This window comes from Kryptolebias marmoratus, linkage group LG9, assembly GCF_001649575.2.
Source record: "Kryptolebias marmoratus isolate JLee-2015 linkage group LG9, ASM164957v2, whole genome shotgun sequence".
Lineage (NCBI taxonomy): Eukaryota > Metazoa > Chordata > Actinopteri > Cyprinodontiformes > Rivulidae > Kryptolebias > Kryptolebias marmoratus.
Window position 1 is genome coordinate 21,644,151 of NC_051438.1, and position 27,597 is coordinate 21,671,747.

Genomic DNA, 27,597 nt, shown 5'->3' on the forward strand with positions numbered 1-27,597 from the left:
ATCAAACCGGCTGTTTTCCTTTCAATCATTTAGTGAAATATTAGACCTCAGAGTTAATAAATGTCACCAAAGCACTGAAATAAAATCAGTCACCACCTCAGTGAGACCAGAATCAGGACATGTTTGGGTTTATTTAACTTTTATTGAGTGAACAGAAAATTCAAGACAACCTTGAGGTTAAAGTAACGACTCACACCCCATAAAAGGAGTTCAACATAAACAAAAACAGATTTATTTTAACTCGAGCAGAATAAAGACAGAATTAAAACACATCTGTTTAAACAAACCCAGACTCATGTGTAATAGTTTGTTTTTGTACAAACATACAGATGCTGGTGTGGATTCATATAAGGACCAGTGTGATAAATTAAGACACGTCTGTGTTTAAGTGCAGGTTATAATGTTTTTAAATCTCAGTCATACGTTCAGCCTGAACGCCTGCAGCAAAGTGACGTAGTGTTGGGGCATTTTGCGACGCGTTCGAGGCCTGTGCAGCAAACAGAACCCCGCGGGGAGGAAGGTGCGAGCAGACAGGGAATAAACGGAGAGAAAACGACTCTGGGTCGTATGAAACAAGTCTGCAGACTCACGTCTGGGTCCTCTGCCGCCCTTCATTTTTCTGTCCGTTTTCCCATGGTGCAGCGCAGTGGCAGGGTGCCCTCTGCCCACGAGTCGGGGTACTGCATCATCTTCTGCCACAGGCTGATCTCCTCTCCGACAGAGTCCGGTTCCACTTCCTCTCTTCCTGTTTGTGCAGCGCCTGCAGAAGAAGATTAGCCAGGCAGAGCAGCGTTATCGAGCCGTTCCTGTTAATGAAGGCAGTCCTTTCACCCTTTAGATTCTCACAAACAGGCGAAGAAGAAAACAGTGGCAGCTTTCTAATACAAAGTGGTGCTTTCACAAGAAACATTTAATCTTTTTAAAGAATAAAAAAATCACTCCAGTATGACGCCTAAAGTACGAACTCAAAGTTTTAATATTAAGAAGTTAAAATCTTTTCTGAGAGAATTAAAAACAGTCAGCTGTAAACTTAATGAAGCGGTTAATATCCAAATAACTGTGGTCAAAATGAGGTGGTTCAGAGTTACTAAAAGGTGAAAACATTAAATATATTTGTTTTTTTTCTTGTGGAGCTGAGGAGAAAAGGCGGGTTGAACCTTTTCCTGAGCTGAGGCGGACTCCTCCCAGGAACTCGTTGCTCAGCATGGCCTCCCTGTCCCACACCGTCAGCTCCAGACTCGCTCCCCTCAGCTCCTCCAGACTCAGGTCTTTATACACCAGCGTGCTGTTATACTGAGGGTTCAGGTTCTTCTTCACCACCAAAGTCTTCCTCTTGGTGTTCTTTGCCTTAGTCTGGAACAAGTGCCTGCAGAGCCACAAAGGCCAGGCTAATTAAAAAAAGTCCACAGCTTAGTTTGAAAACCTGAAGTGAGGTTTTAAGGCTCCACTAACCCTTTAACAAAACTGTCTGATGTTCCTCCTTTTATCGCCACCAGGTTCTTTGCCTCCTTTATTAAAACATGAAGCTCTCTGCCTTCCTCAGGCGCCGCTTTCTTCCCTGAAGGGACGACTGACGCTCAGGAATTTGAAGTAAAGTGCATCAGAGTAAATTAAAGCTAGAAGCCGTTTTCTTATTTCCTACCTTTGGCATTCTCAGCTGCTGTGTTTTTAGGTGTGACGTACTTCAGGGAGATCACCAGCTCTCCTTTGTACTGAGCGAAAGCTGAAGCTTGTACAGAAGAACCTGCCTGTTAGAGAAAAATCAATCACAGCTGGGACACATGAAACCCGAGACAGCATCAGTACGAAAACTAGATTACTGGGATCCATAAAAGCCGCCCTCCCAGCTGATCAATGATCTAATCTTGTTTTGGCTTCACTCACCTGATCGTTCGGTCCCAATTATCCAAACAAATGTAAGAAAAACTAATTTGTCCCTTTTAAGATTTACATCTCTGTGAAGCGATCGGTAAAAATCAGTCTATGTTTGGGGGATGAAACCAGTTCTGTTATTAAAGGGAAAGCATACAGCTTTCCAGCTAACTTAAAAAAAGAAAAAGAAACAAGAAATACACGCATTCTGTTGTTAACAACCTCCACATCATTAGACATCTTGTTCCTCGGCTCTACCTTCCCCATGAGGCGCAAGCAGTCCTCGCTTGGCGAGTCCAGGTTTCTGAAGTCCAGAGGGACGTCCACTTCTCCCAAAAAGGTGTTCCTGCTGAGACGACCGTGGTGCCAAACAGAGATCGACACGGAGCGGGAGACGAGCTGAGAGCGAGAGACCGAGTACTGGAAGCACAAGAGAGAAAAGGACGATCAAAGCTGCAGCCGACGAGTCGTTCTAACAGTCTGATGAGGGAGGGGTTAAATAAAAATCACAAAATATGGATGAAAGAAGAACAGATAAAAAGGACTATGTAGGAAGTTGGAGGTAGAATTTAAAGCTAATTTCATGTGTCTGTATTCAGGCCGACTCCACTGGAAGCAGGACCAAAAATCAATATTTGACGACAGATGTTCTTATCTGCAGAGTCAACATGGATCTGTGGGTCACTGTAGGTCACTGTAGGTGTGGTCCTGATTGTCACTCAGACAGGAGGAGGTAAACAAACAGTCACCTTTAACGTCTCATTGAAGACGGGGTTGACGGTGTTTTTCTTGATGCTGGTTTTTTTCTTGCTCTGGCGAGATTTGTCAGGAAGCAGGTAACATTTTACGTAACTGAAACAGAAAAACACAGGAACGTCAACCAGCATTCCAGCAGGGTTCTACAGCGCTTCCTGACTAAATGCTGCAGAGAGAAAAAAATAAGAATCTATCTGTTGACATTGAATTTCCTGTGAAGCTCCAGCTAACCACCACTAGGATGTACGCATGTTCTGTGTAAACACAGAAACCTCTAATCTACCACTATTAGAGGGGCGTGTGCTGGAAAACAGACTTTCAGTCCTGCTGCTCGACGAAGTCAGAGGTTTCAGACTCACGGGTTGGAAAGCTGCCGCGACGCGTCACCGTAGGCCAGGTCGTGACACTCCTTGACCAACACCTGGAGGCTCTGAGTGTGCTCGTCGTAACTGATGGAGAAGACAACGTTGCCGCTCACCTCCACGCTGTCGAAGTCGCCCGAGTCGCTGTAGATACTCGTCAGGCTGCCCAGCGTGCTCTGCATGAATGCACACAAACAATCATTAACGCCGGCATTTGATCATTAAAAATCATTGACTTGTGGAGAATTATTAGTCAGACGTTTTGTTGACATCTAAATTCAGCTTTTAAACTCATCAGCAGCAACTTCGCTTTCGTGCTTCAGTGACTCAAAGCGTCAGACTTTGTACGCCAGTTTTAGACTTCCTGGCTGCAGGGAGGAAATCCTGAGTTTAACGATCCTCGTTCAGATAAGTTAACACAGGTTCTGCTCTGAGAACCAGCGGGCCTGCAGAACGTCTGTCGGTACCTTTGAGCTCTGCAGGCTGGAGGAGCTCCTGGCCAGCGTCATCTTATGAAAGCTCACCAAGCGGTCAATATCTTCTTCCTCGTCTTCATCCTCCTGTGGCGCCAAATTAAATACACTCAGTAGACTTAAAATATTCACTAACATTTGTCAAACTGATTTGTAGGCGATCAGCAGGGTGTATGATCTGATTCTGTATTTTTGTTCGCACTCACCTGTACATCTAATCGCGGTACGGAGCGGCTCCTGCTGCCTATTGAGGCATCTGATGCGTCACGAAGGTCAAGCGTTGATAAACACTCTGATAAAACAGAAACGATGAAGTTAAAACACTAATATTTCATTCGTGAACAGTGGATGTTTAGATATTTAGACGCTCACCTGTAGGTTTTGGGGCTCGTTTGATGCTTTTCTTAAAGAGCCTGTCGACTTCGAGCTCCAGGCTCAGATCAGCCGGTTTCACCTCCGCAGCCTTCAGAGACAAACGCAACCAGCCGAAGGTCAGAGGCGAGAAGCGTCCGAGGACTAAGAGACAAAAAAGAAAACGTCCTTACAGTTCTGGTGCTTGAGCTGCTGCTGTCGGTGCTTACAGCGTCTGCTTGGACCGGCACAGTCAGAGAGGGAACACGGGATCCTGAAGGGCTGGACTGAACCGAGCTGTGATCTCTGAGGGAGAAACAAAAACAGTCATCAGGACTTTTATTATTTATAATCTCCAGCACGTTTCACCACTGAACCTCCTTATCAGTTTTAGAAACTTAACTTTAAAAATAATAAACAGGACAACATCTCAGGTCTGACACTTCTTGATGTAAAACCTGAGAATTATGAAAAATCTGATTTTCTCTCTGGAGCCGTGATTCTAAATGTGGCGACAACGACAGAAATTACTTTTTTTTTTTTTCTTTAAGGCTCAAACAGGCAAATGGCACCCAGCAAAGAATGTTTTGAGTTGCTCATTAAGTCTCTGTATCAGAAATCAACGTGTACTGTCAGAGATTTAAAGCGTCATGTGACGAGTTACGCTGTGGTTCATCCTTATCCAAACTTCATCTGACACAGTTTTGTTCACATTAAGCTGGAACAGATATAGAGACGGGAAACCACATGTGGGTCAAAGGGATTTAATGCTTTTCCTCTCTTTAAACGTTAATTATAAGTTTAAGCGGCGCACGTTAGAACAATCATTCGCGAGTTTACCTTTGTTCCTCGGGAGTCACACGCCCAGACTCGGTCTCGGTTTTTCCACTGGTGATGCTGGCGTTTTCTGCAGACTCTGTGTCGCTGTGAGACGGCTTCGGAGAGACATTACCCTTCGGCTCAAATGGGTTCTTTGGAGCAACAAGGCCTGAATTCTCCTTTGACTGACTGTCAATAATAATAATAATTAAAAAAAAGGTTGAAATATTCCTGATGCGCGTTCTGTAAAAACACTGAACGGACGTATACCTTGTGTTCACGGGGAGAACTTTCTGTCTGGGCAGAGGAACCGGTTTGAAAGGATTTAAGGTCTTCTCGTTTCTTAAGAGCACTTCTCCCATCGTCTCGCGCTTCTTAGCTGCAGGTTTGTACAAAAACAAAAGTTAGATCGTACCCGATCACCGCAGCTGAAGGAAAACGCAGCTACTGCAGTGTTCCTAGTTGCACAGCTGATCGTCACTTCCTGTTCCAGGACTCACATGGCGTCCTCCTTTTCAGGGAGACCCTCACCAGGTCGTGTCCAGGAGCTGCAGAAAAACGGTTGATCCTCTGATTGTAGAACCAGTCGCCCGTCCTCTTCTTTAAATCCCTGAAATTGATCACAAACACTTCTGTTAAAAGTCTGGAACCCAACATGGCTGCAGGTGAGAGTGTGGAGCAACAATACCTGAAATAACACAACCGATTCTCAGAGTCATGTCCAAAATGTTGAAGATGACGAGTTTAGACTCACTACAGATTAACACAAGTCTTATCACTTTATTTTATTCAACAGAAACAGTTTCCACACATTTATTTCTGTTGATTAGAGGTTATAAAAGTTATTGCATATTAAACTGAAATAAGATCAAATACACCTAAACATGAATTTAGGTGTGTTTCTGCTTTGTATTTGTAAAGCCATGAATAAAGACACCTGAGATCGTTTGGGTTCAATCATTCTGGAGTCAAAAATAAATAAATTTGCGCACCAAATGTGCATCCCTCTGCTTTGACAAGTCACCCTAAACAGAAGTTTTCTTCCTTTCTACATGACTTTAGGTATAAAGATATATTCCATCCTTTCTAAAACAAGTTTGGTCCAATTAAAGTTTGACTTCTTCCTATTGAAGTGGACTGACTGGAGTTTATTTACCTGAATGTAGATCTACTCAATGTAAGCAGATCCTGTTATTGACCGAAACCTAAATGTGCTCAGAGCTGCCGTTAAAGCATTCCGATTGGTCAAATAACTCGTCTCAAACAGCTTGGAGGACAGATTGTCTCAAATCTTCAGATAATTCAGCCGCTGCCTCGAACAGGAAAACCTCTTAAACACACGACCCCAGATTGTGGTAAATGACAGAAGCACGAACAGAACGTCTCTTACGATTCTTTGGCGCACACGCTGCACAGCCACGACCCACCGGGGAGGAAGTTTTGGCACTTCCGGCACACGAAGTGGTTGCACATCTTACACTGGTTGGAGAAAACTGCCAGCCGACTCAGAGGCTCCTGGCATCGGCCGCAGCTACGCTCGCTGTATTTCCCACTGCCGTGTTTGGCTCCTTTCCTCTTCACTTCCAGCAACTCAGACTTCAGCTTCCTGAGATAAAGAACCGACGACCACAACAACAAACAGTTCAGTGTTACCAAGTAAAACATCCTCAGATAATAATGTAGAAACATAAAAAACAATGCCATGTGAATATTATAGCCCAATCCTTCTATAAGATGCAACAATGAGCTAATATGGGATCTGGTTTTAATTGTTATTTTCAAATTCTCCGTCTCCAAAGCTTCAAAATCATCTGTGGTTTGCAACAAGATAGTTTTCTTTACTAGTGTTAAAAACTTGACATTTAATAGTTTGATGTTATCAGGAATTCCAGCTGTATATTTAAAAAGCCAAACATTTCACCGAGCTGCAGGAAATTAAAGGATCAGAATTAAAAGGTTTACTCCTGAAGACTAAACTTTAATTTAAAGGTAGGTTAGATTATTGGTTATTTTTAGTTACTGGGATCACTACATGGTGTCTTTATAGACTCTAATCTCAATTACAGTTTTTCTTTTCTCTGATCACAGACTCATTTTGAAGCTTGGACCTCAAATATGTAACCTTACAGTAAAAAGGTCTCATCTCTGTTTCACAGCTTCTAGTGTAAATATGAACGGCGTGCTACGCAAACAGGATTACGTTCAATAAGCTTCAGAGTATCGACACAGGAGGACAGCGCGCAGAGAGAACGATCTGTAATCCTCAATAAATAGGGAGAGCTCGGAACTGAAACCCAGTTTCAACCCGGACAGGCGAGACACGCCAGGCGAGAGAAGATGATGTTGCCACGGCGACGCACACCAATAAGGGCTTGATCTCTAATGAACTCGAGGCCGCCCTCGTCTCACCGCACGCGCTGCTCCTCGGCCAGCCTCAGCTCCTCGTCTCGCCGCAGGACCTCCAGGATCATCTCCCGCTCCGAGTCCGACAGGAAGCCCAGGTTGATCAGATCAGGAGCCTCCGGCATGGCAGCGTTTTCCCAGAACTGTCGGGGAGGGCAGGAGAGCTGCTTCCACCTGGTTACCGCTGCATTCAGACCAGGTGCCTGGAGGTTAAATGAAACACCGGGAACTAAACTAAATACAGATGAACAGGGTGTGGTTATTTAATGACTTAATCCTCATGATGGATTAAGTCTTGTTATCACTGCATCTGCCTGAAAGGAAAAACTCCTAAAAACTAGAGTAAAAACATTTTCCCATGACATGAAACTACAGGGACCGGTCAGCTTTGGAAAGGAGCTTAATGTGCAAACAAACCATCCAGGAATGATTAATTGGAGGGTTTATTTTGTTAAACTTCCACAGAAAGCCTCTGCTTGGCTTGGAGGACTAAAACAACATGAAGCTGGCTCTCATGGAGGGTTCCCACCCTGAAAGGACACAGAGGAAACCGGGTGGAGCTCAGCCCAACACCACGTCCGTCATCCACCTGAAAACTCATGATTAAAGCCAGGGTAAAATGAGTCTTTACAACAACGAAAACTTAAAAAAAAAAAGGCAAGCTGCGCCTTTTCCTCATTGTTGCAATGCCAGCTAACTCAAGCTTACAGCTGAAAACCTGCAGGGCAACTTCTGCTTGGGTCAAACATCACATTCTTCTAGGAAATGGCGCTTGTGTGGTTCACACCTCTGAGGCACCTGTTAAAAAGATTTAACCACTGCGCTGAAGTGGCTACAGGCTTGCAGATAAGGCAAAAAATAAAAAATAACCAGAACAGATTGAATCTTTGGTTCTTATTGCAGCCTTTGAGTTAACTCGGGTTTAAAGCGTTTAAAAAGCCCACGGTTAGCCGCTAACGGTTACCAACGGCTGAAAGTTACGTTCAGTTCGGTCGGCGTACGTCAGTCAAAAAGAAAAAAAAAAAACGACGTCCGGAGCGCGTCAAACAACCACAAGAGATTCAACCTCAAAGTAAAAGGCTAAAATCGTAATAGTATGATAGTTATTTTAAAAACAAGTCTTATACGATGTGGCTAATTAGGGAGAATTACACGCACCTGCTGCCGCTGCCGGTGGGGAAAAGTCGACAACGCTCCGCTGTTATCCGCCCGGTGTTGCTCCGGTGATATATATAATATATTCCTGCCACAAACGCAACGAAAACGGTTAAAAACTAACAACAAAAAGCTGCAGCTACAAGCAGCTTAACCATATATTTCTCGACACACGTCCGTCACCTCCTCCTCCTGCTTTCGTCTCGAAGCTGAAGATTTCTTCTTCTTTCCTTCGGATCCTACTGAGTGCAGGTGTTGCGCCGAAGTAATTATCCCCGAAAGATCGCGCTCCCCTTGCCTCGGGAGCGCGCAACAAACAGAGTTATTATTGATATAACCCACAGATTAACAATAAAATGACACGCCGCAAATAACGACGCTCACGCAGTACATTAAACTGTTTTAAGGTTTATTTGGTTGAAGTCGGTGCGCTTTTCCTGCAGTGTGCGCGCTCCCGAGACATTTCTTTCGGGGCTACTTTTTTCGGCGCAACACCGGCTGGGAAAGGAAAGTTTGCAGTAGTTGGCTTGGAGCGCCTCTGTATGGAAGCCCATTTCCGCCACTTTGAAGGGGAAAAAAAACCCAAAAACTAATTCATAACCATAATATATCTCAAAATATGACCTATATTGTCTCAAATGTATGACTTGATATTGCATTATGAGATACTATTGCAAAATTATGACTTAGGCCCTTTTTACTCGATGCTGTTTTTGAGTTAAACCGGAGCGTTTCTGTTGTGTTTCAGCTTTGTGTACTCGACAACAGTGATTGTATTCTCTGACATGGAAACCTTTTGAATCCATGTCTCAGAGTGGAAGTTTTTGGGAACTCCCGGCATCGTTTGAAGGGAAAATGCAACTTACTACACATACGGAAAGGACCTGGGTCAGATATGAAGCCAGACTCTCAGAGCAACTAATAACAGCAACCAAACCAACAGAATCTGTGGAAAAATAAATAATGTAATGAACAGCACTAAACAGGGACAACCCTACACTGTGACAGACTCGATTGATCTCGCTAAATCATTCACATGATGAACCAAACCAACCAGATGGTTCGAATCAGTTTGATAATCATTTTGAGATAGTGTCTCATAATAATGAAAGACATCATTTAACATCACCAAATTATGAGGCATTAAGTCATAATTTAAGATAGAATCTCATAAATGTAACTTGGATTTTATTTAATTATAGTTTTTAAATCAAAGTGGCAGAGATGGGCTTCTGTAATCTCCTTATTTTCCGTGACAGGTGCTTTTTCTTTTGCTCTGTTGACCACCAAAGCTCTGGATGTGGAAAATCCAACCCACCAAGACGTTCAGTAATAATTAGCTGAGCCGTTCCCTCCAAAAACAACTTTTCCTTTCCCCCCCCTTTAGGCTGCTTGCTCAACAGGGAAGTACACTTAGGCCTACTGTTGTTTTTTTTTCTTTACTGATTTAAACCCTTCCTTGTGTCACAGAAAACTGAAGGCTCGCACTGTCCAAACAAGAGTGCTACTAAAATAAGCCTCCAGGATATTTGTCTTCACGGCAGTAAATCATGAAGCCATATTTCATGGGATGGCATTAAAAACATGAAGGTTACTGTGCAGGAACTCCTATTTGATCCGCTTTCAAAGTCAGATGCAATTTTTGTTTAAATTAAAGCGTCCAATTTTAAAACAAAAAACTTGGTTGTAGAAATCCTGAAAAATAAACAGTGGAATGCATAAATTAAACTAAAATCCAGAAAAACAAACCAAAAAAGTAAAAATACATAAAAAGTCCAAATCATGTTTAAACTAAAAACTTCATATAATGATGCTTTTTCAAAATATACATATTTTTATATATTTTTGAAGTTTATTTAGTCTTATTTCATCTACTTTATATGAAAGAAATATCGGTGTGAATTTAAATGATATCAGGTTAATAACAGGTTTATGGATATTTAAAAATTCAAGTCAAAGAAACTTCCTCCTTCTCTCACATCCCATCAGATGGTTCTCTTTCAAAGAAGCAGAAGCAGATATTTCTTCCAGTAGATATAAACAAAAAAGGAAAAGAAAGATGATAATGGACTATCACGAGCTGCCTGAAATGCCCCATTACTTCTGTGCAATGATTTTAACTTTGAGTTTTAGAGATGGACCCCGACCAACCAGAAGAAACTCCCTTATTTGGCCTCAAATCTCCTAAATCGACTCAGCCACGCTCGGACCTGATGATGGCAAACGTCACGTCAGGAGATTCAGATTATTTCCACTTAAATAGTTCAGGCTCCTCTGAACGGAAGAAGTTGAACATTTACGCCTGGACCGGGCCGACCAACTGAAAAGTTGGAAACAGTCTTAGGATCTCTTTTCAGCTTCTTGAAGACGTAGTGATCAAACACCGGCGAGGATGAACACATGAATGCATCCTTTGTGCAGAGAGCAGCGGGGAGCTGTTAGCCTGGGCAGATAAATAAAGGTTTATAAAACCCTGCAGGCGCTGGTTTCACAACCCGACCAGCTGCCGCAGTGAAGCGTTTCCAAACAGCATCATTAGAGGAGTCCTCGCCGCTCACCGTCACAACGGCCTGCAGTCCAGGTCCAGCACGACGTGGTGGACGTGAGGCGCATATGACTTCACGCGTTCTATGTGCTGGATGCTCGTTACCCACAATGCACCGGTGAGGTCCCGTAAAAGCGAAGCGATCCGGTTCGCTGCGTCTTCAGCCCAGCTCTGCCACACCTCCCTGTCGGCAGCGCGGCGGCTCTGTAATGGCGAGGAGACGTTCTGGTGAACGTGTAAGATGCCGCCGGTCGTTCTCTTCAGCAGACGGCAAGCGACGGGCCAGCCGTCCTCGGAGCTCGGGATGAGACCCACGTTCACGCGGTCGGCGAGATCACACAGCTGGAGCTGGAAAAAAAGAGAAAGAAAGAGAGAAAAACTATTTTTTTATTCAAAATATGGAAACCTCTGATGTGGTTTTATCTTATCAAAATATCAAGAAGGAGCTGATGCTGTTTAAACACCTTTTGAAGCCAAATTACTGCAGTTCTGAAAAGGAGATAAAGAAAAAGTGATATCTGATGAAACTTTAATCATATTAAAATGTGACTGTTGTGATGCCAGATATATCTTCGTGATCTTCTTGTAACGCAACAAAATAAGTTAATCCAGAAAGGCAAATCAAGATAAAGAACCAGAATTAACAAAAATTAAACCTCTGAAACGTTTGAACTTCAGATTGTTCTGCCAAAAAGACAATACTGCTTTTAAATGAAGTCAGTCTGTGATGAATTCACAGCTAACCACCTGCAAAAACTTTGATTTGTTAGAGTTTATTAAGGCAAAATTAAAAAATATAATGAACTCTTTTTACTATCCCGAATTCATTTATCATTATTATTAGATGGAGATTATTTTCTTTAACCAGCAGCCAATGCAGCCACTAGAGAGGGCCAGTGAGCTGAGTTACAGAGTGATCTGCTGCTGGGAGACAAATTTAATCTGAAATAAAAACCATATATGAGGTAAAAATCTCTTTACTTGATGGTTGTCTCCTTGATGAATGGTGCAGCGATCCGACACCCCGTTGGCCTCGAGGTTTTTCTGCAGAGCTGCAACAGCGTCAGGGTTCCACTCGCAGGCGTGAACATGGCCGGCCTTCGCGTGGACCAGATACGGGAGGGTGAAGTATCCGACACCTGAGACGGGACACAAATGTGATATTTACTAAGTAGTCACACAACTTCTTTCAGGTTGTGAATCACCCCTTGACTGAAAATTATGCAAAAAGAAAACCATTTCCCAACAATGACTATGTTCTCAATGACTGGGTCATGATAACAGCCAGCATAGAGGCCCAAATGGTTTATTTAGCAGTGATCACTCACACTAAAGTTCCTTAGGCTAAGGTTCTGTTAACATTTATAGTAACTTAAACAGTACAGCAGTTGGGTTTTGTTAAATAAAGCTTTACTTCTGATCAACTTTCACAATAATTTATAGTTTCTCCTGTGTGAAAGAAGTCTATGACGCGTAATATAGTTTTACCTGCGTATAAATCCACCACGGTCTCTCCTCTGCAGTCAAATCCAGCCACCCGGAGCTTCTCTGTAATGTTTCCAGCTGAGAACATACACTTGGTAACATCAAATTCATAGCTGAAACAGAAGAGGAGTTTAATAAAAACACCTTTGTGAGCTATTAAGAAGTAAAACAGCAGCAAATAAAACAGATTATTACAAGCTTACCTGATGCCATTGTCCACATGTTGGACCCAGCTGTTCTCCCCCAGCAGCATCGTCACCATGGGAGACCTGAATCCGTCCCTGGATATTCGGCTCATCCTTGCCAGCCGCTTTGCTCCAAGTCCTTTGGCCACGGCGCTCCACAACTGATCACCTAAGTTAATCAATTAATCGATTAATGCTCCAGCTGAATGTTTGGTACGGTTTGTACGAAAGCACGAGTACCTATTTTCTTCCACAATGGCAGGGTGAAACAGTTGTCCCCCAGCAGGATGAGGTCTCCGTGCCTCTGGAAACTGCGAGGAAGGTCCTTCTTCAGCTCCTCCCTCCATCTCTCACCATGAGCCTCCAGGAGCTCCTGGAGGACCTGCTCCAGTTTATTTACACCCGTTTTTCCTTTATTTTTCTTTGACTGAAGTAGAGACTATGGAGAGAGAGAGTCATTGAGACAGCTAGAGACGAGATAGAAAAGCATTTCCGAGTTGCTGTAATTACCTGACTCCAAATAATGTCACAATCTGAAGCCACGGTGTTTCTGAGATCCTGGAGATCAAGCTGCGACAGACTGGATGGTAAAATAGGCAGGAGGACTGTCCCATCTGAGTCTTTAACTAAGCTCAGACTCGGGTCAAGCAGACCCCTGGACTGCAGACACCTCCTGTAGAAGAAATACTTTAATACACGTCAGAAAGACTCAGAACATTTTCCAATTCAGAGACACTGCAGTCTCCATGCTAACCGGTAGCTAGCATAGCTTAAACAGTTGTTCACTCAGTAGAAAAATAATTACCTGAGCAGCTGTGCATGACATGAAGACACACGAAGACAAGGCACTCCGTCCATTTATGAGCAGACAAAAAACCCCGCTGTATTTCCTTTAAACGACTATTTATTGTTAATTAAATACAAACTGCTAAAAAGCTAAGCGGTAGCTGTCACATCACATCAAGTGTTTCGAGTCGGATTGTTATTATGAACGGACCAACTGCTACTTCCGCAGCGTTTAGGCTTTTGACATATTTGTTGTTTTAATTAATTGTTTTTTAATTGCTGCTTTTTTGTTTGTTTAAAGCTTTAGTGTTTTTTTGTAAAAGCTTAAACTCAAGAAGAATTTAAAAAGGCAAAAAATACTAAATAAACATCAGTTTGAACAAGTTGCTCACTGAAGCCGACAGATGGAGACAAATTATCGTGCTTTTTGATTGAGGAACACAAATTTTAGAACTGAATAAATTAAAATACTGTGCTTTAATTAAATCACTATGTGATTGAACCTAAAATGTAACTATTTACCAGATGATAAGTTTTGTGTTGAGTTGGAAAACACCGAAATATGAAAAAATGTCATATAATAATATTCACTCGCTTAAGTCATCTTTGTGTGTGACGTGACTCTGTTAAAATGGTTAATAAAATCATTATGATTCCTTTTATTCCCCACAAAATGTCCAGTTTTTTTAAGATTCTTCTTCCACTTCAATAAACAAACAGAAATAAAATAATAAATAAAATAAGATAAATTTCTGCTGAAGCACCATGGGATATCATGACCTTTAACCCCGCATGGCTCCAAAAAATAAAATCCTACACCCCACAGAATATAAGCTAGCTAGTTTCTCAAACCTTGTACAAAAGCAGGCTTTATATAAGTCACGTAATCTCTAAGAAAGAAAAAAAATCTCTGGTGAACAATTAGTTCTGTTTTTAGACTGAATTTAAACATAATTTATCCAACATTTCTGCGAGTAAAGTATAATTTCTGGTGAAATTAGTAGCTTTAATCAGATGAATTTGTGAAACCTAGAAATGTAGAGGAGAAATCTGCTCCTTTCAGTTTGAATATTGTGGGTCCCAACCTGTCTTTATTCTTTTGGGATAAAGAAAAACATTATCCACCAGCTTTAAAATCCATGAGAGGAGTCATTCCTTTAGCTTTCTTCTTGCAGAGAGACGAACCAACCTCCTGTTTCCTGATGTGATGAAAAGCGGCGTCTGATTTTAAATTCACACTTCCAGCTGTCTGTTGTCACGAGTTCATTTGAACCCGAGCTGGCAGGTTGGTCAGAGCTACATCCGAATGGTCATGTTTTAATAAAATCCTCCACTTGGGCCTGGATATAAAACCAGAAGGATCTGAAGAACTTTTACATAATGCTCTCTGATCTGTGAGGAAGAACTTCAGGTTGTCTGAATAATGACATCTCTGTGAATAAAAGAAAAATATTATTCCTTAGAAGACTGTCTCTTTTAATCATGTTAATCACTGATTTACAGGTTTGGAACTCTTTTGAAACATCTCTGTTGTTAACAATTAAAAGATAAAACACATTCTTCAAGCTTTCAGGGATTTATTAGAAAACAACAACCTAATTCTGGTGATTTATTCTTTTACTTGCTGATATTTTATTATGGTATTGCCAGAAATCATTTGGAAAGTTAAAATAAAAAAAATGCACCAGGATGTTGACTTGGAGTTAAATCTTCTGCCTTTTTTTTAGTGCTATAAACAAAAAGGTAAAACATTTTATTTTGCAAAACAAACAAACAACAAAAAAGAATTCCATAGGAACTACTGGTGACATGAGTAATAGTTTATTTATTGAGTTTAATGACACGATAAACATTCAAGAGATTGCTTTAAATGTTTTAAATGTATAAATGTTTAAAAAAAATCTTACAATTTTTAAGGATTGTTTATTTAGTGTCATGATGACCATTTTACTTTTCTATCTATCTATCTATCTATCTATCTATCTATCTATCTATCTATCTATCTATCTATCTATCTATCTATCTATCTATCTATCTATCTATCTATCTATCTATCTATCTATCTATCTATCTATCTATCTATCTATCTATCTATCTATCTATCTATCTATCTATCTTATTTGCAGTTTATTGGTATACAGAATAGGCAGAACAAACACAAAACGGACCCAGTGTAACCAAACTAAAAGAAGATTTTAATATTTCATCATAAAATAAGAAAATTAACTTCAGGTTAACCTGAAACAAACACAACGACGCTTAAAGACTGATAGTCCTGTGCTGATTTAGGCTCCCTGTGTTGATTTAGGCTCATGTTTCTGGTGTGTAATCTGTATTTCCGTCATATATCCGAGCAGCTCTGGTCATGACTGTTGGAGTGAAGAGGAGCTGAGTGCGTCCTTTGTTCCTGCTCCACCTGCGCTGCGCCTTTAAGATTAGACATTTCAATCTAGGCGTGTTTCCTGCTGCCATTGACTAAAATCCAGAGCTGGGATTCTGGATTCTGCTGCTGGTGGAGTGGGGCGGTGGGGGCTGAAAAAGAAAAGAGCCACATCCCGACATATTCCCACCCAGGGGAGCGCTCCTGTTTTATTTACATGCTTGTTTCTGACGGACTGGCTGGAATCTGCCAACGCGCCGCGGCGGCAGCTCGGTTTGGTTTTTATTTTTTATTTATTTTTTTATCCGGGGATGATCTGAAAGTCAAGCTCCGCTCCGTCGACGCACCAGCAGCCCCACGGGTGGATTTTCTTCTTGTTTCTGCTGGGAAACATCTGTCGCAGTCCTCCTCCCTTTTTCATAAAGGATGGGTTTCTAATCATCTGACTGATTACTGAAGGGCTTAAAGGAGTGTTTGGGGAGAAGGAGAGCCACACATCATCCATGATGTGACTGCGGCGCTTTAATCCAAAACAACAAAACAAAAAAGGACAGAAAATGCTTCCCGGCTGCGTCTTTGTGCAGAAGTCCGACTGAAATATCCCCCCCCCGTGGAGCAGGTTTGATTTGAGCCAGGAGAAGAGCACCATGTCGGCGGTGATGATCACCCGAAAGGTGCGTAAATGGGAGAAGCTGCCGGGGAAGAACACGTTCTGCTGCGACGGCCGGGTGATGATGGCGCGCCAGAAGGGGGTCTTCTACCTGACCCTGTTCCTCATCGTCGGGACCTGCTCGCTGTTCTTCGCCTTCGAGTGAGTTTGAGTTCAGGGCCAAATCCTCTCAGGGGCCCTCCTGCCTCAGAGAGAGGCTCCGTGAGTCCAGGACGTCCAGGACGTCCAGGATGTCCAGAGCGCAACATGTTAGACCCGCAGCGGGGGTCCACTAACCACAAACTAGACCTGATGCACTTAAATAGTAACAATAATAATGATAATAGTTGAACTGACTGAAATTTGAAGCCATTAGTGGAGGTTTTTGGGTGCCAACTTAACATTTTGGACACCCAAAACAACAGAAAACTAATTATTTTCCTAATTAATGGAGCTTAAACTTATTTTTTATTGAATCACTTTGGTTAAAATATCAAAAAGCTGCAATAAAAAGTACCAAACTAAACAACCAAGGCTTGAAGTGACCCCATTTCAACCCACATGGATCAGAACATGAAGTGTTGCAACAAGAAGGAAGCAATCTGTGATCACCTGTCAGTCTGTCAGCAAAATATCTCCTGAACCAAAACACAGATGTTTAATGACACTCTTAGAAACGGATTAACCTTTGTTAGGTTAACTCGATTCAAGATGGCCGCTACAGCCAACTGAACTAAAAAAACAAAACACAAAAATGGCTACAACTCTGTCAGTTTTAAAGATATCTAACTTAAACTTAGTGTGGTAGTAGCTGAGACTGATCCTCGACACATATTCTGAGCGCTAACAGATCACACAAGATCTTAATTTAAATTTTGCCACCAACTGTTTGCAGTCCACCGTGCTCGTCTGTTAGCGAAATATCTCATGAACCACTGGGACGATTTTAATGAAACTTTCAGGAAGTAATGATTGGCTGTACATCTACAGCTCATTCACCTTTGGAGGCAACCTAATTCAAGATGGTCGCCACAGCCAGCTCACTTCAGAAAACACAAAAATGCCTGTAATTCAATCTATCTTATAGATGCTGAGCTAAAATTTGATGTGGTAGTAGCTGAGAGTCATTCACAACACATACTTGAACTTCTGCTTGTTATGCGAGACCTTTGCTGAAAAACTGTAGCATCAGCTGTTGAAGTCAACCCTGTTTGTCTGTTAGCAAAATATCTCAGGAAACACTGGATGAATTTTAATGAATCTTTCAGACAGTAATCACTGGATATACCTCTACAACTGATTATCTTTTATTGTCAATCCAATTTAAAATGGATGCCACAGCTAATCGATATTAGCCAGCACAAAGATGCCTATAATTCAGTCACTTTTTCACATATTGACCTAAAATCTTATGTGGCAGTAGCTGAGAGTCATTCACATCACATAGTTTAAGGGTGAGGTCGTGCGTAATGTTTCTTTTCTTTTTTAAGGTTTGACTAAAACAACTAAAGCTTCTTATTTCAGCATAAGATGATCATAGTCTAAAACTCGTGAAAGGCAGTGGGCGATATGCATTCTTCCAGTGAATGCCGGGTCTGTAACTTGAGATAGAAATGGTTTTTGTCGTCTCAGCAGTTCTTTTTGGGCTCAGTGTTCCTCCAAACACTGCCCACCTGCTCAGCTGCTGCATGTAAACTCACGTCCCATCGGTTCAGGCAGGACGATCCGCGTCTCTGACATAAAAAATAAAACAACCCCTGATGATCAGCGCTTCTTCCGTCTTAATGTTTTATTTTTAAAACACTGTTGGTTTCAACCAACACCCCAGGCTCGGCGGTTTAGCTGAAAAGCCTGCAGTGTCCCTTCTCTGCTGTGTGTGTGTGTGTGTGTGTTTGCAGCTATTAGGCCGAATCCATTTGAGGCGCAGCAGAGATGCTCTCACACAGAGCCAGGCCCTTCCCATCTATCTGTGTCCTGCACGCTAATGGCCTCCTGCTTCCCTTCGAGCTCGAAGTCCGAAAAGAGCTGATGCTGCTCGCCGAGAGGCGCGCAGATAAAGGCCCGAGGGTTGTTAGCCTGATATGTTCATATTACAGCAGAACGTAATTATCCTGCGCGGATGGGATGGGGGGATGGGGGGGATATTGAAATTGAGATAAAGCCCAGAAGACGTGGCGGTGATTCAGACTCACCATTATGTAAGCAGATATGGATCTGACTGAAACCTGCCGCTGTCAAACAAGTCTGTTGAGCTTCGAGGGTTTAACATTAGAATCATCTGGAACCGACAATTATTTTCACCAAAAGATCAATGTGGTGTTTACTTCCATCAATGTTTTCTTTATTTACTCGGGTTTCCCAAGCTCACAATCAGTCACGGGGAATTAGATTTGTCTTTTTAATAGTATAACACAAATTTATATTCGGTTTGCCACAAAGAAAACCTGCAAATTCTCACATTTTAAGGGGAAAACCAGGAGCTGTTTGTAGTTCTCAGCTGATTAACAAAAACAACTATTTTTGTTTTTAACCTTTTCTGGATTTACCATGGATGACTGAGGATCCACACCAGCACCAGCCCTTTATATCTTAATTCATATCCCACCAAAATGTTTGATTTCGCTGAATAAGTTTGTTGAAATATTCTCTTTAATGAGATGTTTTCACGTTTCCTCTCTGAAGGCGCAGATGTCCCTGAAATCTGGGATTCTGACACATTCTGCATGCCTGAGTTTGAGTGTCACAGATTCACAGAAAGCAGAAGTTTGAATCCACACAGAGAATTAAAAGACCAAGCCTTTCTTGATGGGATGCATATCACCTGCCTGAGATCGTTTTCTGTTGAGTTGAAGTCGTTCTGGTCAAACATTGAAAATAATGTTATGACCCTCAGCTGCTACAGCATCATATTTTAGCTCAACATCTGTAAAACCGTCTGACTTACAGACATTTCTGTGTTGCTGATAGCAGCCGTGGCAGTCCTGAAACGTGTTGCCTCTAAAAGTTAATCAGTTGTAAATCCAATAATTACTTTCTGCAAGTTTAATTAAATCCGTTTAGTGGTTCACGAGATATTTCAGCACCACAACAGACACAGGAACACGCACACAGGCACGATCAACAACATTATCACCCTAAGTAATCACTAATGAACCATTAACTCTGTCAGCCAGTGAAATGTTAGCATGCTAAAACCATAAACTAAGACGGCGAACAGGATCAGCATCGGCACGGCTAGCTGCACATTTGTCACCATTCTTCTGTAGAAATCTGTCAATGTTTAAACATTTAGGACCCAAACTGGACCCGTCCCTCTTATTGAACCGAGGAGAAAGTGCCGTATGACAAAGTGAAGCAAACCAAAAGCAACAATACGACGTCCCATTAAAACAGAGCAAAGTGTCACAGATACTGCTAATTAAAAATCAATACGACTGTTTAAAAGTGATAAAAGTCCAATTTAATGGACGTAATATATATATATATTTCAACGTGTCAAGCGTCACTAGAATCTTATATCAGTGAAAAGATGTGGGTCTTTATCAGTGTTTGAAACTGTTCAGGGTTTGAGCAGCTCTTGGACTGCATGTGAAAACACTTTATTTTGAAAATCTGGATCGTGGAACACCAAATTTTCTGACTGAAGTGCTCATCCTGGAGTACGATGGTGTGAAAGTTCTCACCAACCACTGGACGGATTTTAATCAAACTCTTAAAGAAGTAATTTGGATTTTTACCTCTACATCTCACTGAATTTCAGAGTCACCCGCATTCAAGACGGCTGCTACGGAACCCAAAATGGACATAATTCAGTCAGTTTTACAGATACTGAGCTAACATCTGGTTTGGTTGTAGCTGAGAGTCATCCTCAACACATACTCTGACAGCTAACGGACTGAGATCCTGCAATATTAACACATAATATCATTTACAGAGTTCGACCTAAACAGCTATAACTCCGCCCCTTCTCATCAGAAGATCAGTTTAAAACTCTGGCATAAAAGGTGGCGGGCGATATGCATTCCTTTAAGTAATCGTAAATCTTAAAATAAAAAAGAAGTTTTCCAGATTGCGAAGGCATCTGCAGTTTATTATCTTCTGTCCTTTTATTTCAAACTGAAATCTGGACAGAAGGAGTTCCCCACACGCGGGCTGGATGCTGAGCCGCCTGCTGCACAGATCCGTGAGCGGGCTGGGCCGCGTCCTGCCGGCTGCTGGCTCCTGTCCAACGCCAGTCGCGCGCGTGCGTGTGACTCACTTTCCTCCCCCCCAGGCGTCGGCAGCCCGCGTGCACGGCGAACGCACCGTGCTTGAAACCGTTCCGAACGGCCGATTCGAGCTGCAGAATCCACAAATGGAAAGAGCCATTAGAAAGATGTAAACAGATTAGTCAGTGAAGAGGAGGGCCCTGCCTCTCTCTGTTGTCCTGGTGGTTTTGCAGCATTCTGGGATGCACTGATCCTTTCATCCTCCTGTTGAACCGAGCATTACACGCTGCGAGACGTGTTTGTCTCTGGGCTTAGACTGCAAATATCTGTAAAGGTTTGCTTGCAGTTGGATGATTGCTGGATCATGTGGATATTTATGAGGGCATATATTTGCATACGTGCATGTGGATCACCACCTACGGAGGTGGGTCGGAAGAAACTGGAGCGCAGGGACAGTTTGTCATCTGTCCACTGCAGGACACTTAGCTACAAAGCCAGGGAAGCATATGTGCGTGTAATGAGAGTTTCCTTTGTGTGCTTTGGAGCTGCGTTTGCTTCCGTACGTCCTCTGGTCACCCGAGTGAGAGGTGTTCTAAAGCTGATCCAGCAGTCGGAGGAGATCTCTTTACCGACCCATCAGCGTCTGACCCCACCCTGTCTCCTTGTTAGCCACTCATAAAGCGGCCTCCAGCTGAGGCCAAATGAGCAATAACGTGATTTATGTCCTATTCAGAGCACATGCTCCATTTACAGTCAGAGAGATCTGCGGGCTTTGTTCTCTGGAAGCTTCTCTGCCAGGAAGAGAGAGCTGCTTTCTGTGGAGGATCAAGTGATGGATTATTTTTTTCCACACAACCTGCTTCCATACAGGGAGGAATGTGTTTCCTTTCCATTTGTCTGGTTTGATATATAAAGACGTATAAAGAGATGGATGAGTCTTGGATCATCCTGTTTGTTTCTCTTTGGGTTTCTGAATGAATCTTGCATGATGCAACAGCTGCCATCGCGGCTGTAATCCCCGTAAAATGCCCATGACCCCGGCTTTGAGGTCTGTCTCTCTAATATCGTATTTAAATGTTACGTAATGAGGGAGACTGATTTAAACCAGAGAACAGACTGATGAAAATCGCCTCTTTGGGATTTGAAGTGCCAGTTTTTTTTTTTCAGAGAAAGGATATTAATAATAAAAAGCTACAACCTGTTTTAATGCAGCACAAAGAATGTTTTTTTTTATATCCACATAATTTGAAGAACCTGTTATGCTTCTAGAAATGCTCCTAAACACCAACCCAAAAAGATTTGAGTGAATTTAAATATGCAAACTTGCACTTGGGATCACAGAGAAAGACATGTTTGCTCAAAGCCTCGGTTGAAGTTTGCTGGAAAATGATAATAAAAAAAAAAAGTTAAAAAAGCAGATCAAGCTCCCTAGAATTATAAAAACTAAAACAACAAAGTAGCAAAAATGAAACAAAACAAATGCAGACATCAGCAAAATACTGAATCTCCCCTGTTTTATTGTATTTGAAAATGTAATAAAACTCCTGAAATGCTGATTGTAGCTTTTGGTTTCAGTGGCTCCCCTGCAAACTCTCTGTCGAAGTGTTTTTGCTGCGTGACGTGGAGCTAAAAGGTGTAGCTGCTAACAACGTTTAGTTCTGTGGTGTTTGTCAAACCGGCATCCACGTAAACGACACAGCTCAGATGTTTCCCGAGCAAGAAATGCACTAAAAAACGTGAAATCTCAGACCTGGCGGCTTACTTCCACCGCTCATCGACCCGCTTCTTTCTTTTTTTTCACGCTCCCACTGGATGCAGCAGTGGATGCAGATCAATTCTGGCCCTTTCGGACCGGTTTGCAGCTTTTTGCAGCGCCGTGCACAGCAGAGAGCGATGAACTGAGCAGCATTTTTCTTACAACAGCCTGAGCCAGAGGAGCTCTTCTCAGACAACATGGGTCTGTTTGTAGCCCCTAGAAGTGAATCAGTTACTTTTGGCCACTGCATGACCTTGCCACCAGTACAGTGGATTCATTTTTTGGACCACTTTTGGTAAATTTTAACTTTACTTGCAGACTGGGAACGCTCTAAAATGATGCAGCTGTGGGCATGCCGTCCAGCCATCACAATTTGGCCCCTTGAAGTCACTCAGATCCTGATTTTCTCCTCTTTCATGCTTGAAAGACACCCAAGTTCAAGGTTTACTTCCTGTTTGTTATACCCCACTCACACCAGCGGTGGTTATTTTTTCACCTCTCTGTATTATGGCTGGTCGGTGTAACAATACTGAGGTGCATTTTCTGCCGTAAATTTAGCTTTATGCTTTGAATGCAAATGTCACACGCAGGCTGGAGAAGTGTGATGTGAAAAATCACAGCAGCTGCTTGAAGGTTCTGCTCCAGAGGGATGTATCAGAGCTCTTCAGATATTGATTTTTTAATTTTTTTTGCCTTTTTTATATCTGTGTTGCCAGTAAAAGAGACGGGGGCAGCAGAATGTCTGATCTTTTGCTGTTTTCCAGGCAGAGCGAGTGGACGGACAGACACTTCCTGCAGCACAGAAAGTGTCCTCATCTGCAGTTTGATTCATGCAGGACTTACAGCTTTTATTTATTTGTTATATATATATACAGTATATATATATATAACAGGAGGACAGCCGAGGTTTACCAAAAGGAAGATGTCATGAGTCATCTAGCATGACGTGGTGATGCATTATTCCCGGCTTCAGGAGTTCAGTTGTTTGGGTGTTTAAGGGATTTTAATTTAGGTTTATGTCACTCTGATTCAAGACACCTCAGGGTCAAAGTCTGCAGCAGCCACACCTTTAAACATTGACCCACCTCACAAACACGTCGCTGTAAATCATTTATGCTCATCTTGTGCAAAAGGAGGCTCAATTATTGGTGTATGTTGTCCTTTATTGCCAGCAGGCTGCCTTGTGTTTATCACCAAGCTGTGTTTTATATCCAAACACGGATTCAGAGAGGCCGCCACAGCTATTGAACTGTAGCAAACACAAAAGAGGCTGTAGCTCAGTCAGTTTTACAAATACTGAGCTAAAATTGAGTTTAGCAGTAGCTGAGAGTGGCTTCAAGCACAAACTCAGATCATGAGAGATCTTCGCTTAAAGGTCGGCATGCAAGGTGGTGGGTGATGTGCATTCCTTGGATTGTTTAATAAATGAGCTCATTAGTGTTAATCCGAGCCTACCTGGCTGTTGAAGCTACAGCCAGCAGCAGGTTAGCTTTATCCAAGACAGAAACCGGGAGAACCGGAGCGACGAGATCTGCTGCTGGTTACAGAAAAATCTGCCTGGCAACATTTTCAGAGCACTTTAAATAACTCCAGGATGTCGCTCTGCCTGAAAACAAGAGTCCGGCGCATACCAACAAACCACAAACTGTTGTCTTCATTCAGTCGCGCTAATCAGTCAATCAGGCCGTTTTACACGTGCTGCTTGTGAAACAAAGAGGCAGAAAGTTGAGTGAAAGAGAAGGTGTTGTCTGACTGATTGGGACCGTGATGTAAAAGGTTGATTAAATGCAGTTTTTCTGCTGCCGCTGTGCTGATTAACACTCAGTGACACTCCACCGCCCAGCTCCTCACCAGCAGAGGAAATGGTCCCACTCAGGAAGGACGTGACCATCAGTCGGGCTTGATGGGAAGTGATGATAAAAGCGTGACTCGAATACCTTCGGGTCATCAGTACGAGAAGAAGGCGCATCGACGTGCTGAGCCTGAAACCTGCCCTCTGAGCTAACATGAGAAGCAAACACTCCTGGCAGCGAAGCTTCTATTGATCTGAACTTTGCTCCCAGTTTTTCATTCGTGGTAGGAAGCCGGTGCGGGGAAAACAGCTCAGGCAGGTGCAGCCGGTGTTGTGGGTGGCGTCACTTCTCAGGTATGCTGATGCACCTGGTTCATCTGCGGCCACGCAGATAAACCAGAAACCAGGTGGACTTTGTGCTCTGCCAAGTTAGGTTGACTGGCATAACTTGCTCGGCCACGTCCCTGTTTTCTTTAAACGTCCTGCCAGATGTGTCAAATGTACACAACACCGAAGGCCTCGCTAGATAATGTTCAGATCACACCATTGTCTGAGCAGAACTAAACAAATATTCTGTTAGAGGGAATTTAAAACCAACAAACAGCTTTAAAGATCCAGAATTCACCACATTGTGTGCTCTGGTGTTTGTTGTTTTTGTTGCTGTGAAGAACTTCCTGTTTCAAGAAACTCACCCCTTTTAATCTGTCAGAATGTCTGAACTTTAATGTGTTTTTAAGGTTTGAAAAGCGTTGCTGCATCGTAAACTTGACCTCAGCTTTATAAACATTTTATTTAAAAAAAGGCTCACATGCCAAACTGAAGTTAAAGAGTTCATTTTGCATGAAATTTACACATTTTATTTGTCATTTCTTCACACAGTTTTGGTTCTTTAAAACAAACATAATGTGGCGAGAAAGGGGAATCATAATTTAGGTCAGATGTTTCTCTTAACAGATGAGGGAAAAGCTTTTATTTTAACACTGAAAATGAGAAGAAACTTTAGCTCATGAAAGATACAAATATGGCTCAGAATAAACACTAGACACAAAGAATATATCTTTTGGTGGGAAATATAAATAAAGACAGTAACTGCTTGACTGCGCACAGTTTAGTTAATAACAACTCAAAAGCTGACTGTAATAAATAAATCGTCATTCAGGCCCAAACAGAGCGTCTTCGCTGTTGAATAAATGGTCAATTGTTGCAGCGTTTATTTTTACCGAGTGCTTAATTTGCTTGAACAAAAGAAGATAAATGTGCAGACATGTCAATGACTTGCAGAAGTTATTGTTATGAAGGATGTTTCTCCGCCCTGTGCAGCGTTTTAATGCTGCATCATGAACAGATGATCTCGGGACACGAGGAAGAGGAGTTAATAACCGAACGCTGAAGGCTGTGTTGTTGCAGCATTTTGCTCTGCGGCTCACATCTGTTAACCGAGCAGCAGGAGGTCTTCAAGGAGCCCGGGGGCCTGCGCTGATATTCCTGGCCTCAGGTCGTGACCCCCGCGCTCTGAGCAGCCGTTCAGAAGATGTAGAGTGCCGTCAGGCTGCGCCCTCGGAGCGCAGAGAGGAACCTCACGTCTCTGCTGTTGTCTGCGGTTCTCACGTCTCGCTGTGGTGCAGAAATATGAGGAACAGCTTTTATTGTGTTATTAAATGACTGAAATGAAGCTGCAGATTGATGCTGATCAGAAAGTCAGAATCTCAAACATCTGACTCAAACCTTAAATACTTCATAATCTTCTCCTCCTGCGCAGATGTCCGTACCTGGCTGTCCATCTGTCTCCTGCCATCCCGGTTTTCGCCGTCATCCTCTTCCTCTTCGTCATAGCCTTCCTCCTGAGGACGAGCTTCAGCGACCCCGGGGTTCTGCCACGGGCCCTTCCAGAGGAGGCCAATTTCATCGAGATGGAAATCGGTGAGTTAAAGACATGGTTTATAAACCCTAGAAGACACATCTGCCTTCATCCTCCGTGGATATTTGAAAATGTCAAATGACTTCTGTGAAGCTCTGATGGTTTAATGAAGTCTCAGCTTTTTAAAGCTGTTGATAAGCTTTTTTCTCCTTAATACTATTTTATAAAAGTTCCTGTATCTCATCACACAGCTTTAAAATAAAACATATATTAGCTGCATTTTTTTTTCTGTTTCTGTTTTTTTTTAATTTAGAAGACATGAATAAGAAATCAGATCACAGGAATACAGATTAAAAAAAAAAAAAGCCCAATAAGACCGTGCAGTTTACATTTAACACAGTCAATAAATCGATCCAGATCTGCTGCAGGAGTGGTGTCCGGTTTGCTCTTTGTTCAGTTTTAAAGATGACCTGGCAGCACTTTTTTCTTTTTTTCTTTGTCCCAAATTAGCAAAACAATTCATTTTACCTGGAAGTACAAAGCAATACGTTTGATATTAAGGATATTTAAGTAATTTGTTTGCTATAGTCTTTATGTTTTTGAACATTTTTGGCAGATTTTGACTGAGTTTTCAAACGGGGAGTGAAACTCTGAGGCAGCTTGTTAGTTTTCTGCGACAGAACGAAGTGAATCCGCCTCAGAAGTGTCTCCAGTCAGATTTTCACCTCTTCGGTTCCAGTGTTTGAATCTCCTCGTGGCTTCAGCTCCTCCGCTGTAACGCCCGCTGCTCTTTCCTCGAGCCACGCTTGGTTCTCGGCACCGATAACCCCACAGACAGCAGCCTTTTATCTTCATGCATTCAAATGTTACCGGAGGTGTTTGTCTCAGTTTTTTACCTCGTCCCCACCTGCAGGCCGTCTGTTCGAAACAACAGATTAGATGGAAACCGCTCAACAGGAAGTGTTTAGGAGGGATGAATATTTCAGTAAATTTGTTAGCTAAGCCAAACAAGCTCAGTCCTTTTGATTTATTCATGATTGTTATGCTTCTGTCTTTATCTTTGTCTTGTATGTGAGGCTGTTTGTGTTCGAGCTGCCTGAGCACTGTTTCAGTTTACTCTGCAGCATTTTTCTCCTCTCTCTGTGCACCTGTGTGGCTCCACAGTGGGTTTTTTTTTAATTTAGCCTCGCCCTTTGCAGAAAAGAGGCCCGGCCGCTGATGACAGAAGAGGTCTGTAAGGTCTGTCAGTCCTCCGAGGAGCAGTTAGCTGCTCTCTTCCTGACTCGTTCCGCAGGATGGTTAAAACGTGCCGCTCCGGCCTCGACGACCCTAAAAACCCTCCACGAGGACCTCCCACCGGGCCTGACCTGCAATCAGAGAGACGAGAAGAGGGACAATTAGTCACTCAGCTAATTAATTAGTAAACCAAGAGAAAATGATTTGGATTGTTTTCACAAACTCATTAGTGGTTTCAGGTGTTTTTAGGCTAAAAGAGAATCATTTCTCTTCTGTTTATGTCGCTGATAAAATTAATTTGTAGAGAACAGCCTTCAGTTTAGTCACAAATATCATTAACTGCAATGTAGCTAAGTTAATTCAGGCTCTAAAGTTACAGGTGCTGGTCATAAAATTAGAATATCATGAAAAAGTAGATTGATTTCAGTAATTCCATTTAAAAAGTGAAACTTGTATATTATATTCATACATTACATACAAACTCATATATTTCAAATGTTTATTTTGTTTAATTTTGATGATTACA

General features: G+C 42.3%; 3 protein-coding genes across 5 annotated transcripts in view; 1 reads left to right on the forward strand and 2 right to left on the reverse strand.

The window, feature by feature from the left end:
• Positions 1–122: 122 nt before the first annotated feature.
• On the reverse strand, positions 123–8,482 carry sytl4 (synaptotagmin-like 4). Of its 3 annotated transcripts, XM_017408039.2 has the most exons (18): positions 8,375–8,482; positions 8,195–8,279; positions 7,043–7,239; positions 6,024–6,239; positions 5,134–5,243; positions 4,904–5,012; positions 4,655–4,822; positions 4,009–4,120; positions 3,836–3,926; positions 3,670–3,755; positions 3,458–3,550; positions 2,988–3,166; positions 2,622–2,724; positions 2,131–2,292; positions 1,643–1,748; positions 1,453–1,558; positions 1,158–1,366; positions 123–760 (listed from the first exon to the last, which is right to left on the reverse strand). In XM_017408039.2, the coding sequence occupies exons 3-18, from the start codon at positions 7,159–7,161 to the stop codon at positions 612–614; spliced, it is 2,118 nt and encodes a 705-aa protein (XP_017263528.1). In that variant the 5' UTR covers positions 7,162–7,239; positions 8,195–8,279; positions 8,375–8,482; the 3' UTR covers positions 123–611. The 3 variants fall into 3 exon arrangements, with proteins under 3 accessions (XP_017263528.1, XP_017263530.1, XP_037833327.1); XM_017408041.3 differs by lacking the exons at positions 8,195–8,279; positions 8,375–8,482 and adding an exon at positions 7,745–8,095; XM_037977399.1 differs by lacking the exons at positions 8,195–8,279; positions 8,375–8,482 and having other exon boundaries at positions 6,112–6,239; positions 7,043–7,180.
• Positions 8,483–8,586: 104 nt separating this feature from the next.
• On the reverse strand, positions 8,587–13,385 carry trmt12 (tRNA methyltransferase 12 homolog). Its single transcript, XM_017408204.3, has 7 exons — positions 13,212–13,385; positions 12,917–13,079; positions 12,647–12,845; positions 12,425–12,575; positions 12,225–12,334; positions 11,718–11,875; positions 8,587–11,084 (listed from the first exon to the last, which is right to left on the reverse strand). The coding sequence occupies exons 1-7, from the start codon at positions 13,262–13,264 to the stop codon at positions 10,752–10,754; spliced, it is 1,167 nt and encodes a 388-aa protein (XP_017263693.1). The 5' UTR covers positions 13,265–13,385; the 3' UTR covers positions 8,587–10,751.
• A 2,157-nt stretch (positions 13,386–15,542) lies between these two features.
• Positions 15,543–27,597, forward strand: part of zdhhc9 (zinc finger DHHC-type palmitoyltransferase 9) — a 29,308-nt gene continuing 17,253 nt past the window's right edge. Inside the window, exons 1-2 of the mRNA XM_017408452.3 lie at positions 15,543–16,383; positions 25,737–25,897. Coding sequence (XP_017263941.1) covers positions 16,220–16,383; positions 25,737–25,897 — 325 coding nt within the window. The 5' untranslated portion in view covers positions 15,543–16,219. The remainder of the gene's footprint in view (positions 16,384–25,736; positions 25,898–27,597) is intronic.

Coding starts and splice junctions, on each gene's coding strand:
- trmt12 (XM_017408204.3), bottom strand. CDS start 13,264: ATGGACGGAGTGCCTTGTCTTCGTGTGTCTTCATGTCATGCACAGCTG. Junction 13,080..13,211: donor TGTCATGCACAGCTGCTCAG/GTAATTATTTTT, acceptor TTTCTTCTACAG/GAGGTGTCTGCAGTCCAGGG. Junction 12,576..12,646: donor GCCATTGTGGAAGAAAATAG/GTACTCGTGCTT, acceptor TGATTAACTTAG/GTGATCAGTTGTGGAGCGCC.
- sytl4 (XM_017408039.2), bottom strand. CDS start 7,161: ATGCCGGAGGCTCCTGATCTGATCAACCTGGGCTTCCTGTCGGACTCG. Junction 6,240..7,042: donor GCCGAGGAGCAGCGCGTGCG/GTGAGACGAGGG, acceptor TCTTTATCTCAG/GAAGCTGAAGTCTGAGTTGC. Junction 1,559..1,642: donor AGCAGCTGAGAATGCCAAAG/GTAGGAAATAAG, acceptor TCGTCCCTTCAG/GGAAGAAAGCGGCGCCTGAG.